Below are 15,821 nucleotides of genomic sequence, written 5' to 3' on the forward strand. Positions count from 1 at the left end.
CTGTGTGTGTAATCACAGCCTGATGCTTGTGTTTCTGAAAGGTGCTCTCTGGCAGGCACTGAAAAATGGGCCTTTATTCAGCAGCAGAGTCCAGCCATGGGGAAGTGTTAGGGTGACAGGAAGAAGTGACATTAGTGACAAGCCCAAGCAGCCCCTCAGCCTGAGGTTATCCCCAACCCATGGACCAGCCCAGCCTGGTTCAAGGTTGGAGCAAAGTGTGAACTAAGCTCTGGAAAAACTCACAGCAAGCAAGTAGGAAGGTAATTAGAAATGATAAATGATGTTAGAGGGGTTTAGTGAAGCGTTGTCCCAAGGAAAGGCCAAAACTGGGCATGATGCTTCCTCCTGCTCTCCTGGACGTCCTGTGCTTCCTGCTGGATGAGATATTTAAAATCTAGGAAAGCACTTAATTCCCAGTGATTTCAGTGAGACAGTGCTTGGTAAAAATCCTTGTAAAAACCACGCTTGCCTGCAAAGCAAACTGAGTATGTCAGAACTGGGGTGACCAAACAGCACTGTCAGAGGCAGGAGGACAGAGCAAGGGGTGCAGGAGAAGGGTGAGGTTTGGTCCTTCCCAGCACTGGTTTCAGAGCAGGGAGCACAGACCCTGGGGAAGTTTCTGCTTTAGACCCCCAAGTCCCACATAGCAGGAAGCAATAATCTAAAATTAATGAAAGGTAAGAACTTGCTTGCTCAGCTTTACCATCTCCCAGCACAGCAAAGCTCTGCCCTCCCCTGCTTTGGAAGCTGGTAGAGACTTAACCCAAGTTTTTACAGCTACTCCCTTGTTTTTAGATTCACAGTGACCTCCTGCCAGGTTTCCAGACAAGTGACCACTGTGCAGGGGCACAGAAAGTCTCCCAGGCTTTCACAGAAAGCATAGAGCAGTGTTCCAACCAGACTGGCCTTCGGAATTTGGAATTTGCAGCCAGAGGTGGATGCACGGAGCCCTGCGTTAATCTCTTGCACCCATGCACATTTAAAAGCCCTCCCTATGAAGAGCTCCTCCACTGCAGCAAGCATAAAAATGATCTTCTGTGTGCAAGGCCTGAAGACAATCCTTCATCATGAGCTCACATCTGAACCAGACACTCCATCATTCTGGGATAAGTGTATGAAATGGGAATACAGCCAAGGACTTTACTGGATTTCCATGTATCCCAAGTGTAATCCTGCTCTGATGTGCTCAGCCCAGGGAGTGATGCTTCCACCAAACCTTGGACAGGCAGCTTGGAGTGTTGTCCCCAGCTGGGACCACCTGTGCCAGCTGGGCTGTCCTCAGGGTGCTGAGCACACAGGGCAATTCAGGGACCACTGTTGGGGGCTCCACCTCCACCAGATGTGCCCCAATGGGGGCCAGTGACACTCAGTTGCTTCTAAGTGGGTGACAAAGGATTTTGAGCCACCTTGATGGGCTCATGCTACAGCAGGTAACTTCACTGCCTGGTAGATGAAATGGTCCCAAAGTGAAATGTCCCTCCCAAAATGAACAGATCCCTCCATATTCCTGTACCACTGGTGTCTCTGCCAGCCTTCTCCTCCAGGAAAAGCTGCTACGGATTAAATTTGTAACCTCCCTGCATCCCACCCCCCTGAGCTGCTGGGAAGCCTTGACTCAGTCCTGGCTGATTTAATTCCCTCCAGTAATGATTCACCCAGTTAATAGGTTCTCAAAAAGAGCTGGTTAAGGAAGGAGAAACTGCAAACATCTCCAACCTCAGAAAAGCTTTAATCTCAGAGGTTTTGCCACTTTTTCTGCCATTCCATGTCTGGGACAAACCCTGTGGTTCTGCTTCAATCTAGAGAGCTTTAGGATGACAATTTTGCAGCTCCTGGCTGCTCTCTGCCCCATCCACCTCCTGCTTGTCCTTTGGTGGTGAAGCCAAAACCACGAGTGACTCGCAGGTTGGGCTTGGTTTGCTGGCTCAAAGTGTCTTGTTTGCAGCTCCAAAGATCCATACACAGGGACCTAAGAGCTCTCTCAGGAGTGCAGCCCATATGAACTGATCCATATGGATGGGAGTTCCAAGGCTTTATGACCCCTCCCTCAGTTTTACAGACTCAAATTTATCCTTGGGCAAAACCCAGTGTCACAAAATGCCAGGAATCTTGGCTGAGCAGAGGTCTCATCCTGCACCCTCTTGTCCTGCAGTGCCTGGGCAGGTGATGTTCTCAGCCAGGGAACAGCCACAGGAGCACGACGTGGCCTGACTGAATCCCAGCAGAGCTGATGTAGTGGTTCCTATGCTGGGGCTGTGCCAAAGAAACCGTGCTACAGCCTCGGGGAAGTCAGTTCTCTGTGATCCCAACCTAAGGAGCAGGAGGGAGAGCAGGGGGAAGGAGAGCTGCCTGCCTCATTGTCATGCTCCTGGAGCCCGGGGACCCACCACCTTGCAATGGTCTTGCAGGCAGCCCTTGTGTGAGGAATTTTTGGATCTGCTTTAAAGGTTCCTCAGTGCTCCTGCTGTCAAGCTGCTGTGAAGCCAGTGTCTGACCCAGCTCTTGGGCACATCCTGGGAAAAAAGCAGGCAACTAATGAGCACTGTCACAGAATCATAGAATGGTTTGAAGGAACCTGAAAAATCATCTAGTTCCACCCCCCTGCATGGGCAGGGACACCTCCCACCAGACCAGGTTGCTCAAAGTCCCATCCAACCCGCCCAGTCCAGTCAGGAACTGGGAGTGGATTTGTCAATGGTCACATTGTCATCTAACCCGTGCAAACCTTTTTTTTTTTTAACTAATAATGTTTGAGCAGCTTAAAAGTCTCTCATCTGCTTCCTTGCTGACCATGTGATCCCCTGCCAGGCAACCAGTTTTATTGCTCTCATTTCAGGATGCCTGAAAATGCTAAAAAGCTATAAATGTTATTCTGCATCTGTGTCTATTATTATTATTCACAATAAATATTCACTCAACATATTCTCTTATGGTGAAAGCTCCACATATCACATCCTGTGCAAAATAAACATGTAAGATAAATTTTAATACCTTTAAGTTGGGTTTTAATCTCACTCTAAACATCTGTACCCAGAAGTTTTGAAGGCAAGATTCAAAGCCAACTCACCTTACTACTGCATTTTACTCCAAAAAGAGGAAAATAACAGAGAATACAGCACTTCTGTCTACAATATTATCCATGAATTTTACATGAAAGATTTTAGACTATATTTTGCTTCCAGACTTTGCATGGTTAGAACAGAGATTGCTGTGTGTAACCTGCTAATTTGAAAGCAGGAGGATAGTGTGTGCGATGGATCATGCACTTCTGCCTAGCAATAAAAAGAGTGTTTGTTTTCACAGCTATTTCTTTTTCTAAATTCATCCGTGTGTCTTCCAGGTTCCTCAGCCTCTTTTCTGATTCCACCAGCTTTTTCTTCAAGGATTCGATGGACTCTGTTAGTTCTTCAGCTTCATTGATCAACCTGAAAAGAATTACATGAAGTAATAACAACAACCAAAAAAAGAGCAGAAGCCAGTCAGTGTGCAAAGAGACCTATGACCTGTAAGGGGAAGAGAGAACAACAGCTATGGATCCACCACACTCAACAACAAAGGGCCTCAGAGAGCTCCTGGATACGTGGTCAAGAGCAGAGGTGACTTTCACAGCTTCTGTACAGAAGTCTCCCGTGTTTTAGACAGCATCAAGGACACCTTCTGCCACCAAGCACTGTGGAACTACCCATCCCTACCTTCTTCCGCTCTCTGGGACACTTGTACTAAGAATTACAGGACAGAAATCATTGGGTAAGTCCCTCAGTTGGACTGGATCAGCATTGCATTAAGCTTGGGTTTTGATACCTAATCCCTGGTGCAGAACTCAGGTATTAGAGATGAAACTGGTACTTGTCTGTACTTTGAAAGCAGAAAAGCTTTTAAAGAGTAGCTGCACATCAAGAAAACAAATAAAACTAACAGCAAAGCATTTTGAAAATAAGCACATCATTTCAAGGGCAAGTCCATGAGGGTGGGTGCTTGAAGGCAACCTCCCTGCAGAGGCACAGAGTTACTTTCTTGGGGAAGCAATCCCCCTGGTGCTGTGCAAACCCAGTCACTCCTGACAGCATGAGCCTGGCAGTCACACACGTGCCCACTCAGCAGAGGACCTGCCTGTGTCCTTAAATCCCATTAAAGGCAACAGGCAGGCTGAAAAGCTTGCACATGGCTGGTTTGCTGAAACAGGACCTCAAAGGAGGGTCTCTGAGACAGTATAAAGCATTTGGATTGACTCTAACTTCTTCCTCACTGTATGAAGAAGAGCACGTTGGCTTTGATCAGCAGGAACCTTTGCTACAAGGATTTTGTCAGCCTGCAAAAGCTGATTCCCCCTTTTTCCTAAGGGTAGGAAAACATGAAGGAGGAGAATCAATTACAAAGCTTATAACGAGATCAAAACTGACAAATGTGACACTCAGACCTTTAATTTGAAAGGATTTGTTGACCTCCAGTTTTAAAAATGGATTATTACTGAAAATCAAACGTCACCAGCCTAATGCTTCCCAGTGCTGAGGCTCTGCCTAGGAATATGTGCAGCCCATTTACACTCTCAGCACTTGAAGCATAATTTATTTGGCACAGAGTCCACCTCGTGGTGAACTTCTGCTGACAGCAAAAGGCTTGCAAGTGATTCACACACTGTCAGATTTGCTTGGATCATCTAAATCAAAAAAGAAACCAGAGTTCCAAGAAAAAAGCTTAAAGACAAAAGGCAGAATTAAGTCTATAGCTTGTCTACTTGTCAGTAGATCAGGTTCAAATGATATTTTCCTCACAGTGATTTCAGGCAACTGAATTATTTCTGACTTAAGTCAGAACTAAGCCTCATAATAAAAGCTCAAGGCTCCGTGTTGCCAATTAAAAGTGCAAAAAATGTCTGGCTGGAATGGATGCCTTGGAGAGCCAGTTTAATAGTGTTTACCTGAACTGGGCTTCATCTCTGCAGAGCTCTACGTTGGGCCTAAAAGACCTGTCATACAGCCTTGTTTGAACAACTTTCATTGGGGCTTCTTTGTCTTTGATAGCTTGTTTGAGAGCAGCAATGTTGGCTTCCTGATTTCCAATCTCCTGAAGGACCTAAGGAGGATACCCAGGAAAAAAAGAATGGCTCAAAAACAGATTCACATCATCTCTGCTCCTGCCACCCATCTGTTCATGGCCCTAGTGAATCAGTTATAGGTTTGACCTACATTTGGCCAGAATATAGAAGAAATAGAAGCATTAAGGTGATGTTGATCTCTTTATTTCTACCAGCAGAATCTGATCTTTGGACTGAAAATAAGCAGAAAATACTCTGCAGCCTGCTCAAAAACCCTTCCACGTCTCCTGACAGCACATCCCACCTCCATGAGTTGCTTTTAATGGTAGTTTTTAAACTGTAAATGATCCAATACAAATTTAAGTTATGTTGAATAAGATTGAGAACTGCTGATCAGCTTGGAAACACATGGATTTCTGGCATCGGTGAAGAAATGGAAAACACAGGAAATTCTGAATCCTTGCTCCCTCATTATCACTGACACATGTCCAAAAACCAAAGCCTGCCCAGCTGTCACTGCTCGCAGGGGCTAAGGAATGACTGTTTGTTCCTGACTTGTCAATGGTCTAACACAAAAGTAGGAGCTGCTCCACTTTGGAGAAGGGGCAGAGGCTGAAGGCACCTCTTGTCACTTGCCAGGATCTGCTGCTGCTGCTGCTTCTAACCAGCCTGGCCCAGGAAGCCTGGCCCAAAGATCAGCTCCTTGATCACACAGTTTTAGGTTTTAGTTCAGCAAGTTGTGGAAGAAAGTGCTTTTCTTCACATTTAAGTCCCTCTTTACAGAAGCACAACAGATGCCAGAAAAAGCTGAATCGGAGCCACAAACCAGCTCTGAAGACTCTCACCAGACACACAAAATAGTGTTTATACCTGGCATAGACCAAGACCACCTTTTCTACGGGATAAATCTCCTGTGATCTTCTCCAAGGAGACTATCACACCTGTAGCCAGCATTCAAAATATGACACTTACTTTTCCCAAATGATACTCCAGCTTGTGTTTCGCATCGTCCAGCTCCTCACAGTGTTTGACAAAAGCCTCGTTGACAGCAGCACATTGTCTCCTCAGGTCCTCAGACACATCATGCAAAATACTGTCAATCAAGTCACGCAGGTTGCTGGAAGCCACTCTTTCTCTTTCTGCCCTGTAGATGTTGTCATGACTGAACTTGGCCCAAGTCTCTGGTGTTGAGGCACTGGAAGAAGAGATGAAGCGAACACACATAGGAATCTTGCTCTTTTGTTCAAGGTGCACTTAAGAAGACAAGCTAAAGCTGGTTCTCTCCCTGCAAGAGGGTTGTTAAGCTCTGTTTCTGCTGTTGCATGTAGTCTAGACTTACTGTGAAGGAAGAAAACTAATCATTTAAAATCAATGAACTCTTGTTCATCTTGTGGCCTCTGAGGGAAGTAACACCTGGCATAAAATCATCCCAATTCATAGAATCCCAGACTGGTTTGGGTTGGAAGGGACCTGAAAGAACATCTAGTTCCAACCCCCCTGCATGGGCAGGGACACCTCCCACCAGCCCAGGTTGCTCCAAGCCCCATCCAACCTGCCCTTCAACACTGCCAGGGAGGTGGTACCCACAACTTCCCTAGGTTCTTCCATCTTCAGCTAATACAAAGGCCAAAAAAAATATACACATAGTTTTTTGTGCAAGCACAAGCAGTTAAGTCACCAGCAAATGAACACCTGAACATATTCAAGCTTTACAGGCCGTGTATGCTTTGAAACAACAAGAAACAAGATCTTTAGTTATACTTTGCCATGTTGAGCAGCAGAAGGAACTCCACAGCACTGGGGACACTGCATGACATGAACACTCCCTGAAAGGGGGGAGGCAGCAGCAGGATGGATGACAATAGTAACTGTCTCAGGGAGCAGCCCTTGCCTTTCCTGAAGCCCAGTGTGCCTGCCCATGGCACACAGAACACCTCAGCAGGCTTCAGATCAGCCTCTAAAAGCATAAAGCCAATTATTTCCAAGAAAAATACCTACAAGCTCATTTTGCATCTAGTAAACCAGCGTTGCCATCAGTGGTGAGCATGCTGAGGTGGCAGCACCACCACCACTCCCACACAGCTGAATCACAGCCAGGCCACTGGATGTCCAAAGCAGCAGGTATCACACCTTTAATTCCAAGCAGCAGTGCAGCCTTCCCTGACACAAAGGTTTTGTGTCTCACCAGAGTTACTTGTGGAGGATGATGAGAGTGACTACTCACCTCTCCTCAAACTTGATGGAGCTGGGGTGGAACTGGATGTTGGTGCTCTGGTTATTGTATCTTCCACATTTATCATCGATGTTGTAGGTTTCAACTTTGTCTGACCAGTCCTTCTCACAAATCTCTTTGTGATCTCGATTTATTCTGAAAAGTCATTATTCTCACCCATCGTTAGTGGAACACAACACTTAAAACTATCACACCCACTTGTGAAGCTGGGCTCTGAGCCTTTGTCTTTCAAAGAGTGACCAGAACATAAACTTCCCTTTTCGTCTTGCAAATCCAAATCAAACTCTATCACTCCCACAACTACTTGCTAGAAGGACAGCAAGCCTGATGTTTTAACCACTGCCCTAGACCCTCAGTACTGGTCTGTGCCCACTGAAATCTTAGAGCCCTTACAGCCTGAGACAAAGGAGTTGTTGGACTTTGGATTTTACATAAGAATTCTAAATCACAGAGGAGTTTTTCAGCAGTGGTGCCAGCTGAATATGGGGAGAATAGGCAGGAGGTTTGCCCAAAAGCACTCTTTCATGGTAAGACATCAGGTAGTGATTGTACAAGACCCATGCTCCTCATTCATTAGTATAATGAGGCTGACACAAATTAAAGACCTTCACAAAGTGACCCTGTAGCTTTCTCTGAGCCTTTCAGAGGCTGCGGCACCTGGACAGCGTCATCTGTCCTTGCAAGATTCAAGTACAATGAGAGTTAAAACTCCTGATCTGTTGTCAATTAAATGAGTCACACGTGACCAAATTAATTAGAATGATTTGGGATGACAAAAGAGAGTGGGTCGTTACCAGCTGTTAACACCAGATGTCACTCACTCCTAAGGAATGAAGAAGACTCTGGGGGCCAAGGGACTAAAAGGCACTAAAACGGTTTAAAAATTATCCTAAAAAGCGAAGCCTAACTCGGCAGCCTCCTCCCACACTCTAATTGATGTGGCTTCGAATTATTTTGCATTTCCAGACATTCTTTGTAACAACCACTCCTGTGGCTCATAAGCCTGGCCTTGGTAACACCCTGATCCCCTGGGCACTGCACCCCCATGTGCCAGGAATTCTCTGCTTCCAGGAACGAGCTGCTAAGATGTTGTGACCAATGTCTTACCGCATCTGGGTAGCAGCTTGCATCATAGTTCTTTTCAGAAGCTCCTGGATGCTTCTGATCAGTTCAGCTTCCTAGATAAAAAAGAGGGAGGCTTGTGGGATGTCCCCAGCAGGTGCCAGCAGCCTGCAGGGCAGCTTGGTTTCAGTGCTGGGGATAATGCTGGAATCATCACCCCCTCTTACCCCGTTATTGCAGGATATCATTTACCAAGTTAGCAGGTACTGGGGGAACTCAGCTGAAACCTAAGGCCCAGCAGTGCTGGGAACACTTCTAAAGCCTGAGGGTTCAGTATTTTCATATTACGTGTGTCTGCTAGGAAAAAACCTCCATGTTTCATCATATCAAAGAAAATATCTGAACAACTAGCACAGCCTTGAAGGAGAGAAAAATAAGGAGTCGTCTCAGCAGAAGACCAGAGTAGCTGCCTTGTCAAGCACAAGGGGGCATGTTAAAGCCAAGGAGGACAGTTGTCTGCCCTCCAGAACAGTCTCAGATGCCAGAGGCTGCTGCCTTGCACAGGGGTGGGATGGAGCAGACCCGCTTCTCTGACAAAACACTGGTTTCCAGACCCCAGGGAGCCCTTGCAGACCCTTCAGAGCCTGCTGCCTTGCTCTGACCCTCGCCAGGGTTGGGGCCATTTGCAAGGGGAGGTTCCCACCTGGCTCCTGCAGCTCCCCAGACCTACAGCTGGTCTGACTTACAGTGATGAGCTGCTAATTAACTAACAGGAGTTGCAGCAGCATCATCTGCTGCTGGTCTGTCCCCTTTGAATGCTTCATATTCACTACAAATAGAAGTTACTACTCCACAATTCCACCAGGGACAGGAAAGGTGCCCAAACATAAGGTCAGTGACACTTTGATTTTTCTACTACATCTACTTATTCCAGAAGTTGTTTTGCCTCTGGTGATGGGGAGGATTGAGGACTGCACAATTCTCCCAACCACACAGTGTTGTTTGAGGGGTTAATTTCCTCTGAGTTCCAAGACTGGGACTGCTCCAAGCCCATAAGGGACCCAGAGTCTGAAGTTTCAGCTCAAGCTGGTGTTAGCAGGAATGTTCATTTCACCACAGAGGTGAGCAAACCAGAAAAGAGCAGAGTTTCTAATCATCTCTTGCTAAACACGAAGTCCCTGCTGCTCATTTTGGGCTGCAGTGATGGTGCTTTAGGGATTAACCAGCAATGCTCCACAAAGTGACTCTTCTGACCTGCTGATCACAACTTGTTACATAAAAGCCAGACCAGCAAGCATTTTCTTTTTTATTATTATTATTATTTAAAGGAATTTAATATTTGAGGCTCAGATATTAAAAAGAGCTTTTGTATTCAAAAACTCCTAACTAATTTTGCTGGCTTACCTCCATGACAGTCACCCAGTGGCAGCTCAGGGAGTATATTCTGACTAATAAACTTTATTCCCAGAACACTGCTGGCACTTGTTCATCCTTGTACTTTTTTTGACAAATAAATGAGTGCGTGTGTCTCCACCCTGTCAATTTTTCCATCCTAAAGAACCAATGGGGACCACAGCAAAGGTCATTTTATTCCAAATGGAAAGCGACAACCTTGATTGGAAAGAAAATATTATTTTTCAGGCTCTAAAAAAGCAGAATTAAAATCAATACTTAGCTGCAGGTATCATTTTACAAACTGTGAGAACACTAAAACTCTGCAGGGTGAAAGTATTACAATGGTTGAGTTGTGGAAGTAAAAATTCAGGAGGATTTTAAAGGGCTAGAAAGCTTCAGCACTCAAAATGACATTTATTGTCACTGATATTATTTTCTGGAGAGGAGTCAGTCTCCATGTAAATAAAGAGCTAACAAGTTTCCTGGGAGCAACGTGCACAATTTTCAGTGAGAAAAGCCTTCCTTTGGCAAAGAAGGTCTCTCCCATGGAAAGAGTGAAATGATGCAAAAATAAAGAATTCTCTTGTTGAATGACCTGACATAAACTTTCAAAATGGATCCCCTGCTGAGGAGATTGGCATTCAAATATGACATTTAAAACAGAGGACACAGTTCTCCTAATTAATGGCAGTCTGAGACTAATTAGAGTGAATAAGCAAGGTAAAGGACAATGAATTTTCAATACCTATCTCCTGAATGAATTTTCTTCACTTGAGAACAGCTGGGAGCACAACTCTCCCAGACTCTGGGATTTCAGCCATAAAAAACGTGGATGATTCCCCATTAAAATCCTGGGGGCAGATCTGGGTTTTAGCAAGTGGCAGAACAGACAAGCTTTGTGCAGAGTGGGCACAGGTCTCTGCTGAAGGCCCAGCCTGCACTGAGCACCTCTGGTTCAGAGGCCAACATAACTGAGATTTGCATTTCTTCAGATCATGAGGGGACTTGATGGATGAAATGTCTTTTTTCCCCTCCTTATTCTTCCTTTCTGCTGTCTCCTCAAATGAAATACTGTCAAATCTGAAGTGATCTTGGCTTCTTTACAGCTGCCTTCTTCACAGTTACCACTAATAATAAACCTCTGTTATTATAAATGGTTGTCAATTAACAGGGAGAGAACATTTTGCAGTTTAGCATGCCATTTATTTTATTACACTATTTTATGTTTATGATGCAAAAGATGGATTTTCCTCAAACCTAGTGATAAAACCATCCCCCAGTTCCTGACTTTGGAGGTGTCTAATTAACGGTGCAAATAAAACGTTTTAAGAGCAGAAGTTTGTGCCTTCCATGAATTTCCAAACCCAGGTTTTTTGCAGCCTTAGGGAGTTGCAGCTGTCAGTCATGTCTAAATACAGCAGCAGAATGAGGGCAGCTGAGAGGAGCTGGTGGAGCCCCGTGGCAGAGGCTGTGCAGCTGCCCTTGATTGCACATCCAGCTCCATCCAGCCCCCAGCAACAAGGTGACACCAGATGTCCCAGCAGCACAGCAAATAAAAGCAAACCTACAGACCACAGCAGATTCAAACCCCCGGAGTGTGTAACAGGGAAACTTAGTGGTGACAGTTGGGAGTGAAAGCAGGGGACAGCCTTCAAAGCCCCAGCTCTGTGACTGGCCTTTCCCCTGCTGGTCTGGGGGAGCAGCTTCAAAATCCAGCTGTTGAAAACCAGCACTGCACATCCCGGAGCTGGCTGTGAATGGGACTGTCCTACTGGTCTGAGTTACTTGGCAAAGCTACAGATCAGGGTGGCTGGAATGGGAATTCTGCTCCTCTCCTTGCCCCGTGACTGCAGTCAGCAGGAATCCATACATGTGGAGCTTTTCTCCACTTTTTTAAACTTTAATTTTCCCCAGTTGATGGGCTCTTGGCTGATGCCTTTGTCTTCAGCATCAGGGAATAGCTGGGGCTGACTTCATTGTTAAATGAACACGTGACAAATCAACACTCTGAGTCTAGGGTCAAAACATGGCACAAATGGCAGTACATCCACTTCTTCCAGAGTTGTAGCTGGCACTCAGTTACTGAGCTTGGACAGAGGACATGTGGAAATAACCTTGAAAAGCAGTGTCTATGCAGCTGGAACATGATTTATGGACAGGATACCACCACGTGGCATAGTCTTTGCTTTGTTTACCTTTTCAATATTGAATACATTCACATAAACACACTAAACTGAGACAAACCTGATGCAAAGGGGGTTCAGAGGAGGTGCAATACAGGTTAGGAAAGTCAAAAACCTCCTAAAAAACAGATGCATGTGCTGCTTTTTATGAATTCAGCCATTTCCAGTGCAGCAGCATGAAGAAATAAAACTACTCTATTTGAGAGATTTTATCTTCTTTTTAGACATCAAGGATTCTTCTTTACTGAGAAAAACAATTGTGTCCTTCTGCTTCTATTTCTTAACCAGAGCTGCATTAAGAAAAGATGAATATGCTGTGGAGTTAATGAACTCCTGAGTAACAGTTGATTTTGTTACCAATGTCAGGAGGTTTAATTTAAATACCCTTATCCCTCCTTGCAGCTGTGGCTGTTTAGTAGAGGCAGAGATCGCAACAGGTGATCTAAATATAACTCCATGCTGGACAAACAGGATGGACGAGTTGGGACCAAAACTCCCTAAAAGAAATAGATGCAGTGAAAAAAAACCCTAACCCCAAATATTATCTGGATGCATAAAACATTCATTGGAGATACTTCTGTTTTCTTTGTGAGTCACCTGAAGAGATTTCTACTGATGAGGTAATGAAAGTGCAATTACACGCAGAGGTTCAACACTGCTTGTATTACATGTATTTGATGTTGTCTCTTTAAATGTCACCTGCCAAGGGGCTGCTGCTGCAAGGATGTTCTGGGAACTGGGAAATGTTCATCGTTGCAGAAAGCAGAGGCAAAACCTATGTCCTATGCCAAGCTTTTCAGTGACAATGTGAAGGTAAGTCCCTTGTCCAGACCTGCTCTCTCCCCAGGTGCAGATTCCTTCATGGGAGCTGGCAGGGACATGGCAGAGATCCCAGAGAATGACTCCAACACAAGCTTGGGCTGCTGGGAGGAGAGGAAGAATTTCACAGGAAGGACAAAGTCCCAGAACATCAATTAACTGTGTAGTTAAAACTGCAAGGAAAAGAATCCCTCTCTCGAACCACAGCTGACTTTTGGGCACTATTTCTTCTTTTCCTCATTTTTTGCATGGGGTGAGAATAAATCACTCCTGATCCCCCTTGAGTTACCATTTCTCAATAGAGTTAGGCTTGGAGAGCGACTGGACAAGTGAGCAACATGCAGAAAAAGTAGGTCAGTGCTTTAGTGATAAAATGTGCATAACTGCTCCAAATCAGCAGACGCTGTAACACGGAGCTACCCAGGAACTGGGCCATTAACTTGGAAATGGCACAGTGAACAGTCAGAACTCATGGAAGAGCAGCTCTAGTGTCAGGAATTATTAGTGACTTTTGGAGAGTAAGAAATACAAGGTAGAGTCTGATTTCTTGCAGTGAAAGAGGTGCAGAGCAGAGCTGCAGCTTGAAGAGCTGGCAAAGCCACAGAGGGCACATCTAGTTGCAGCCATTTGTGCCATAAAATCCCTTCCTCTCTGAAAATGGGAAGAATTTCCTCTGATATTATGTACTCCTCTTCCTTCTGCACTGCAAAGGTCATTGGCATAGCAACAAAATCCTCATTTCTCAAGAGTCCATCTGTGCTGGCTTCCACCCCTCAGCTGAACTCACATCGTTCTTCCTTGATGACGTCCTGCTTGGCTGGGGAGGGTCTGTCCTCACAAGCACAGCCACAACTTCAGGTGAAGAACTAGCAGCAGCAGCAGCTGGACTGCTGAGCAATGAACAAACTATTCTCTGAGATCAGGAGGGAAGAAATTCAGGAGAGAAATCCTGCCAGAAAATGCTTTTGTTTTCTTTTAAAAAAATCTTTCATTTCCTGATTTCTCTGAAACATCAGCAGCTGATGAAAAGTTTCTCTCCTGTAGCCACACACTGAAATACCCCATACACTGACTCTCACATCTCTGTACTTTTGACTGGAACAACCTATTAAACATTGATTATGATTCAGCAACTGTACACAATTTGTATTCAAAATATTGCTAAATAATGCCATCAACTATGGATGTTTCTTCAGTATTTTCCTAACAACAAATATTAATCATCTGGTGTAGCCAGTAACTCATCATGAATCAACCTTCACAGTGTGTTGGTGGCTGCAGGCAAATAATCACTCATTTCTTTGTGGGACACTAGAATATGAATCCTTCCAGAATGAAATACGACCCAGAATCTGTTCTTTGTAACATGTGGAGCCACAATAATTACACCAGCTTTGAAGGCAAAATAAAGCATGTCACCACCTCAGTGACAGAAAACCAAGTGTCAGCTGGATAAACTAGTAGAATGAAGCAAATTTCAGTTGAGTCTCAGGTTTGTTGAAGTCCCATTGTCAGAAATAACCACCTGTCTGTCTGTGCCCAACTTGCCTGGAGCATCATCCCATGCAGGTGGTGACATTGCACTGCTCATTGTGCTGCCTCAGGATGTTTCCAGGGATGGTTTGTGTGGAAACACTGTTGTGCAGTGTTGGATCACCACCTCCACATCAACCCTGGCAAGGCTACAGCATCAGACTCAGTAGTAAAAGGTAATGGCAGAGACTGCCAGATTTGGACAGCCTGAGTGTGGAAAAAGGCAAGGAACATTTCACTGAGCATTCTGGCTGCTTATTGGGTACTGCAGTTTTGAAGAGTACCTTGCAGAGATGATGGGACTTCAAGCCAAGGGGAGGCTGGAAGAATTTGATGCCAGGATGGGATGCCCATCTCCGTTCAGGAAACCTGTGTTGTGATTTTGTTTGCACCTGGCCTGAGAGGGGGGATCTGGTCTCCTCTACTCATGCTCATGTGATTTTAAATACTTTGTGAACAGAGCAAGGGTTTTAAATCCTTCTTAAACCTCAGAGTGACACAGAGTGCAGGCTGCTAAGAAGGAGCACCAGGTCTTTGTGCATTTCCAGAAGGTACCTTCATGAGCTGCAGTTCTCAGCTCTGACCAAGCTGTCACTTTACAGGCCAGAGCAGCACTGAGAGCTGCCCACAACCCTTAGCATCCTAAGGTCCTGCTCACCTTCAGCAGCTCGTTCTCCACCTCATCACTGACCAGGTCTGGGGGTTGTCTCCTCTCCCGACACTGCAGGTTATCCATGGCAATAGCGTAAGTAAACTCGGTGGCATCCAGAGACCTTTCCAGCCGCAGCTTCTGGGCTGCCAGCAGCCTGGTCTCGGCATCCAGATCCTCAGTCTCCCTCTGGAGCTCAGACTTCCAGAAGTGTATGTCCTTCAGGCGGTGGCCCAGGGCGGTCGTGGAGTCCTGCTGGTTACGCTGAGTGGCAGCAGCGGTGTGCTCGGCCAGCTCTTTGGACCTGTCCTGGTCCTGCTCGGCCTTTTCGCAGCCCATGAAGGCTTCGTGGTACAGCTCCGAGTTGCTCTGGTGCCACTCGTGGGGCAGGTACTTGGCGGTGCGGAAGCCGGCCGTGGCCAGGCCGCTGGAGGAGTCGGGCCCCGTGTTCAGCGGCACCTCGTACACCTTCATGGGCAGGTCTGAGACGGGCACGGTGTCCGGGGGGGGCTGCTTGGTGAGCAGCACCCCGGGGTGCGCCATGGCGGCGGGGCCTCCCGCGGGGCAGGCCATGGCTCCCGCTCCCGCACCGCGTCCTCCCGTCGCCGGGGCAACGGGCAGCGGCCAATCAGCAGCCGGGTGTCCCCGGCGCGAGGGGAAACCCGAGGCGGTACGCGGGCGGAACGGCCCCGCCCCTTCCTTACCTCACCGCGGCAACCACCAATCAGAGCGCGGATCCGCCCCGAGGCCGCCTCGGATAGGACAACGCCGGCCGCCCGGACCCGCCTCCCAGCCGCGCGTTGCTATGGCGACGCGGACGGCCAATGGGGAGGGCGCTGAGCGCGGCGGCGCGCGGGCGGTGTCATGGCGGCGGCGCCGCTGCCCGGGCCGGGGCAGGACCCGGCACAGGCC

The 15,821-nt window shown here is 46.6% G+C and overlaps 1 protein-coding gene across 1 annotated transcript; it reads right to left on the bottom strand.

Moving 5' to 3' along the window:
- Positions 1–3,143: 3,143 nt before the first annotated feature.
- On the bottom strand, positions 3,144–15,452 carry TEKT4 (tektin 4). The gene is made up of 6 exons (XM_051632337.1): positions 14,919–15,452; positions 8,376–8,446; positions 7,260–7,403; positions 6,008–6,230; positions 4,919–5,073; positions 3,144–3,425 (listed from the first exon to the last, which is right to left on the bottom strand). Exons 1-6 carry the CDS (start codon positions 15,450–15,452, stop codon positions 3,194–3,196), a joined length of 1,359 nt encoding a protein of 452 aa, XP_051488297.1. The 3' UTR covers positions 3,144–3,193.
- Between the last annotated feature and the right edge of the window lie 369 nt (positions 15,453–15,821).

Source organism: Apus apus, chromosome 14, assembly GCF_020740795.1.
Source record: "Apus apus isolate bApuApu2 chromosome 14, bApuApu2.pri.cur, whole genome shotgun sequence".
Taxonomy (NCBI): domain Eukaryota; kingdom Metazoa; phylum Chordata; class Aves; order Apodiformes; family Apodidae; genus Apus; species Apus apus.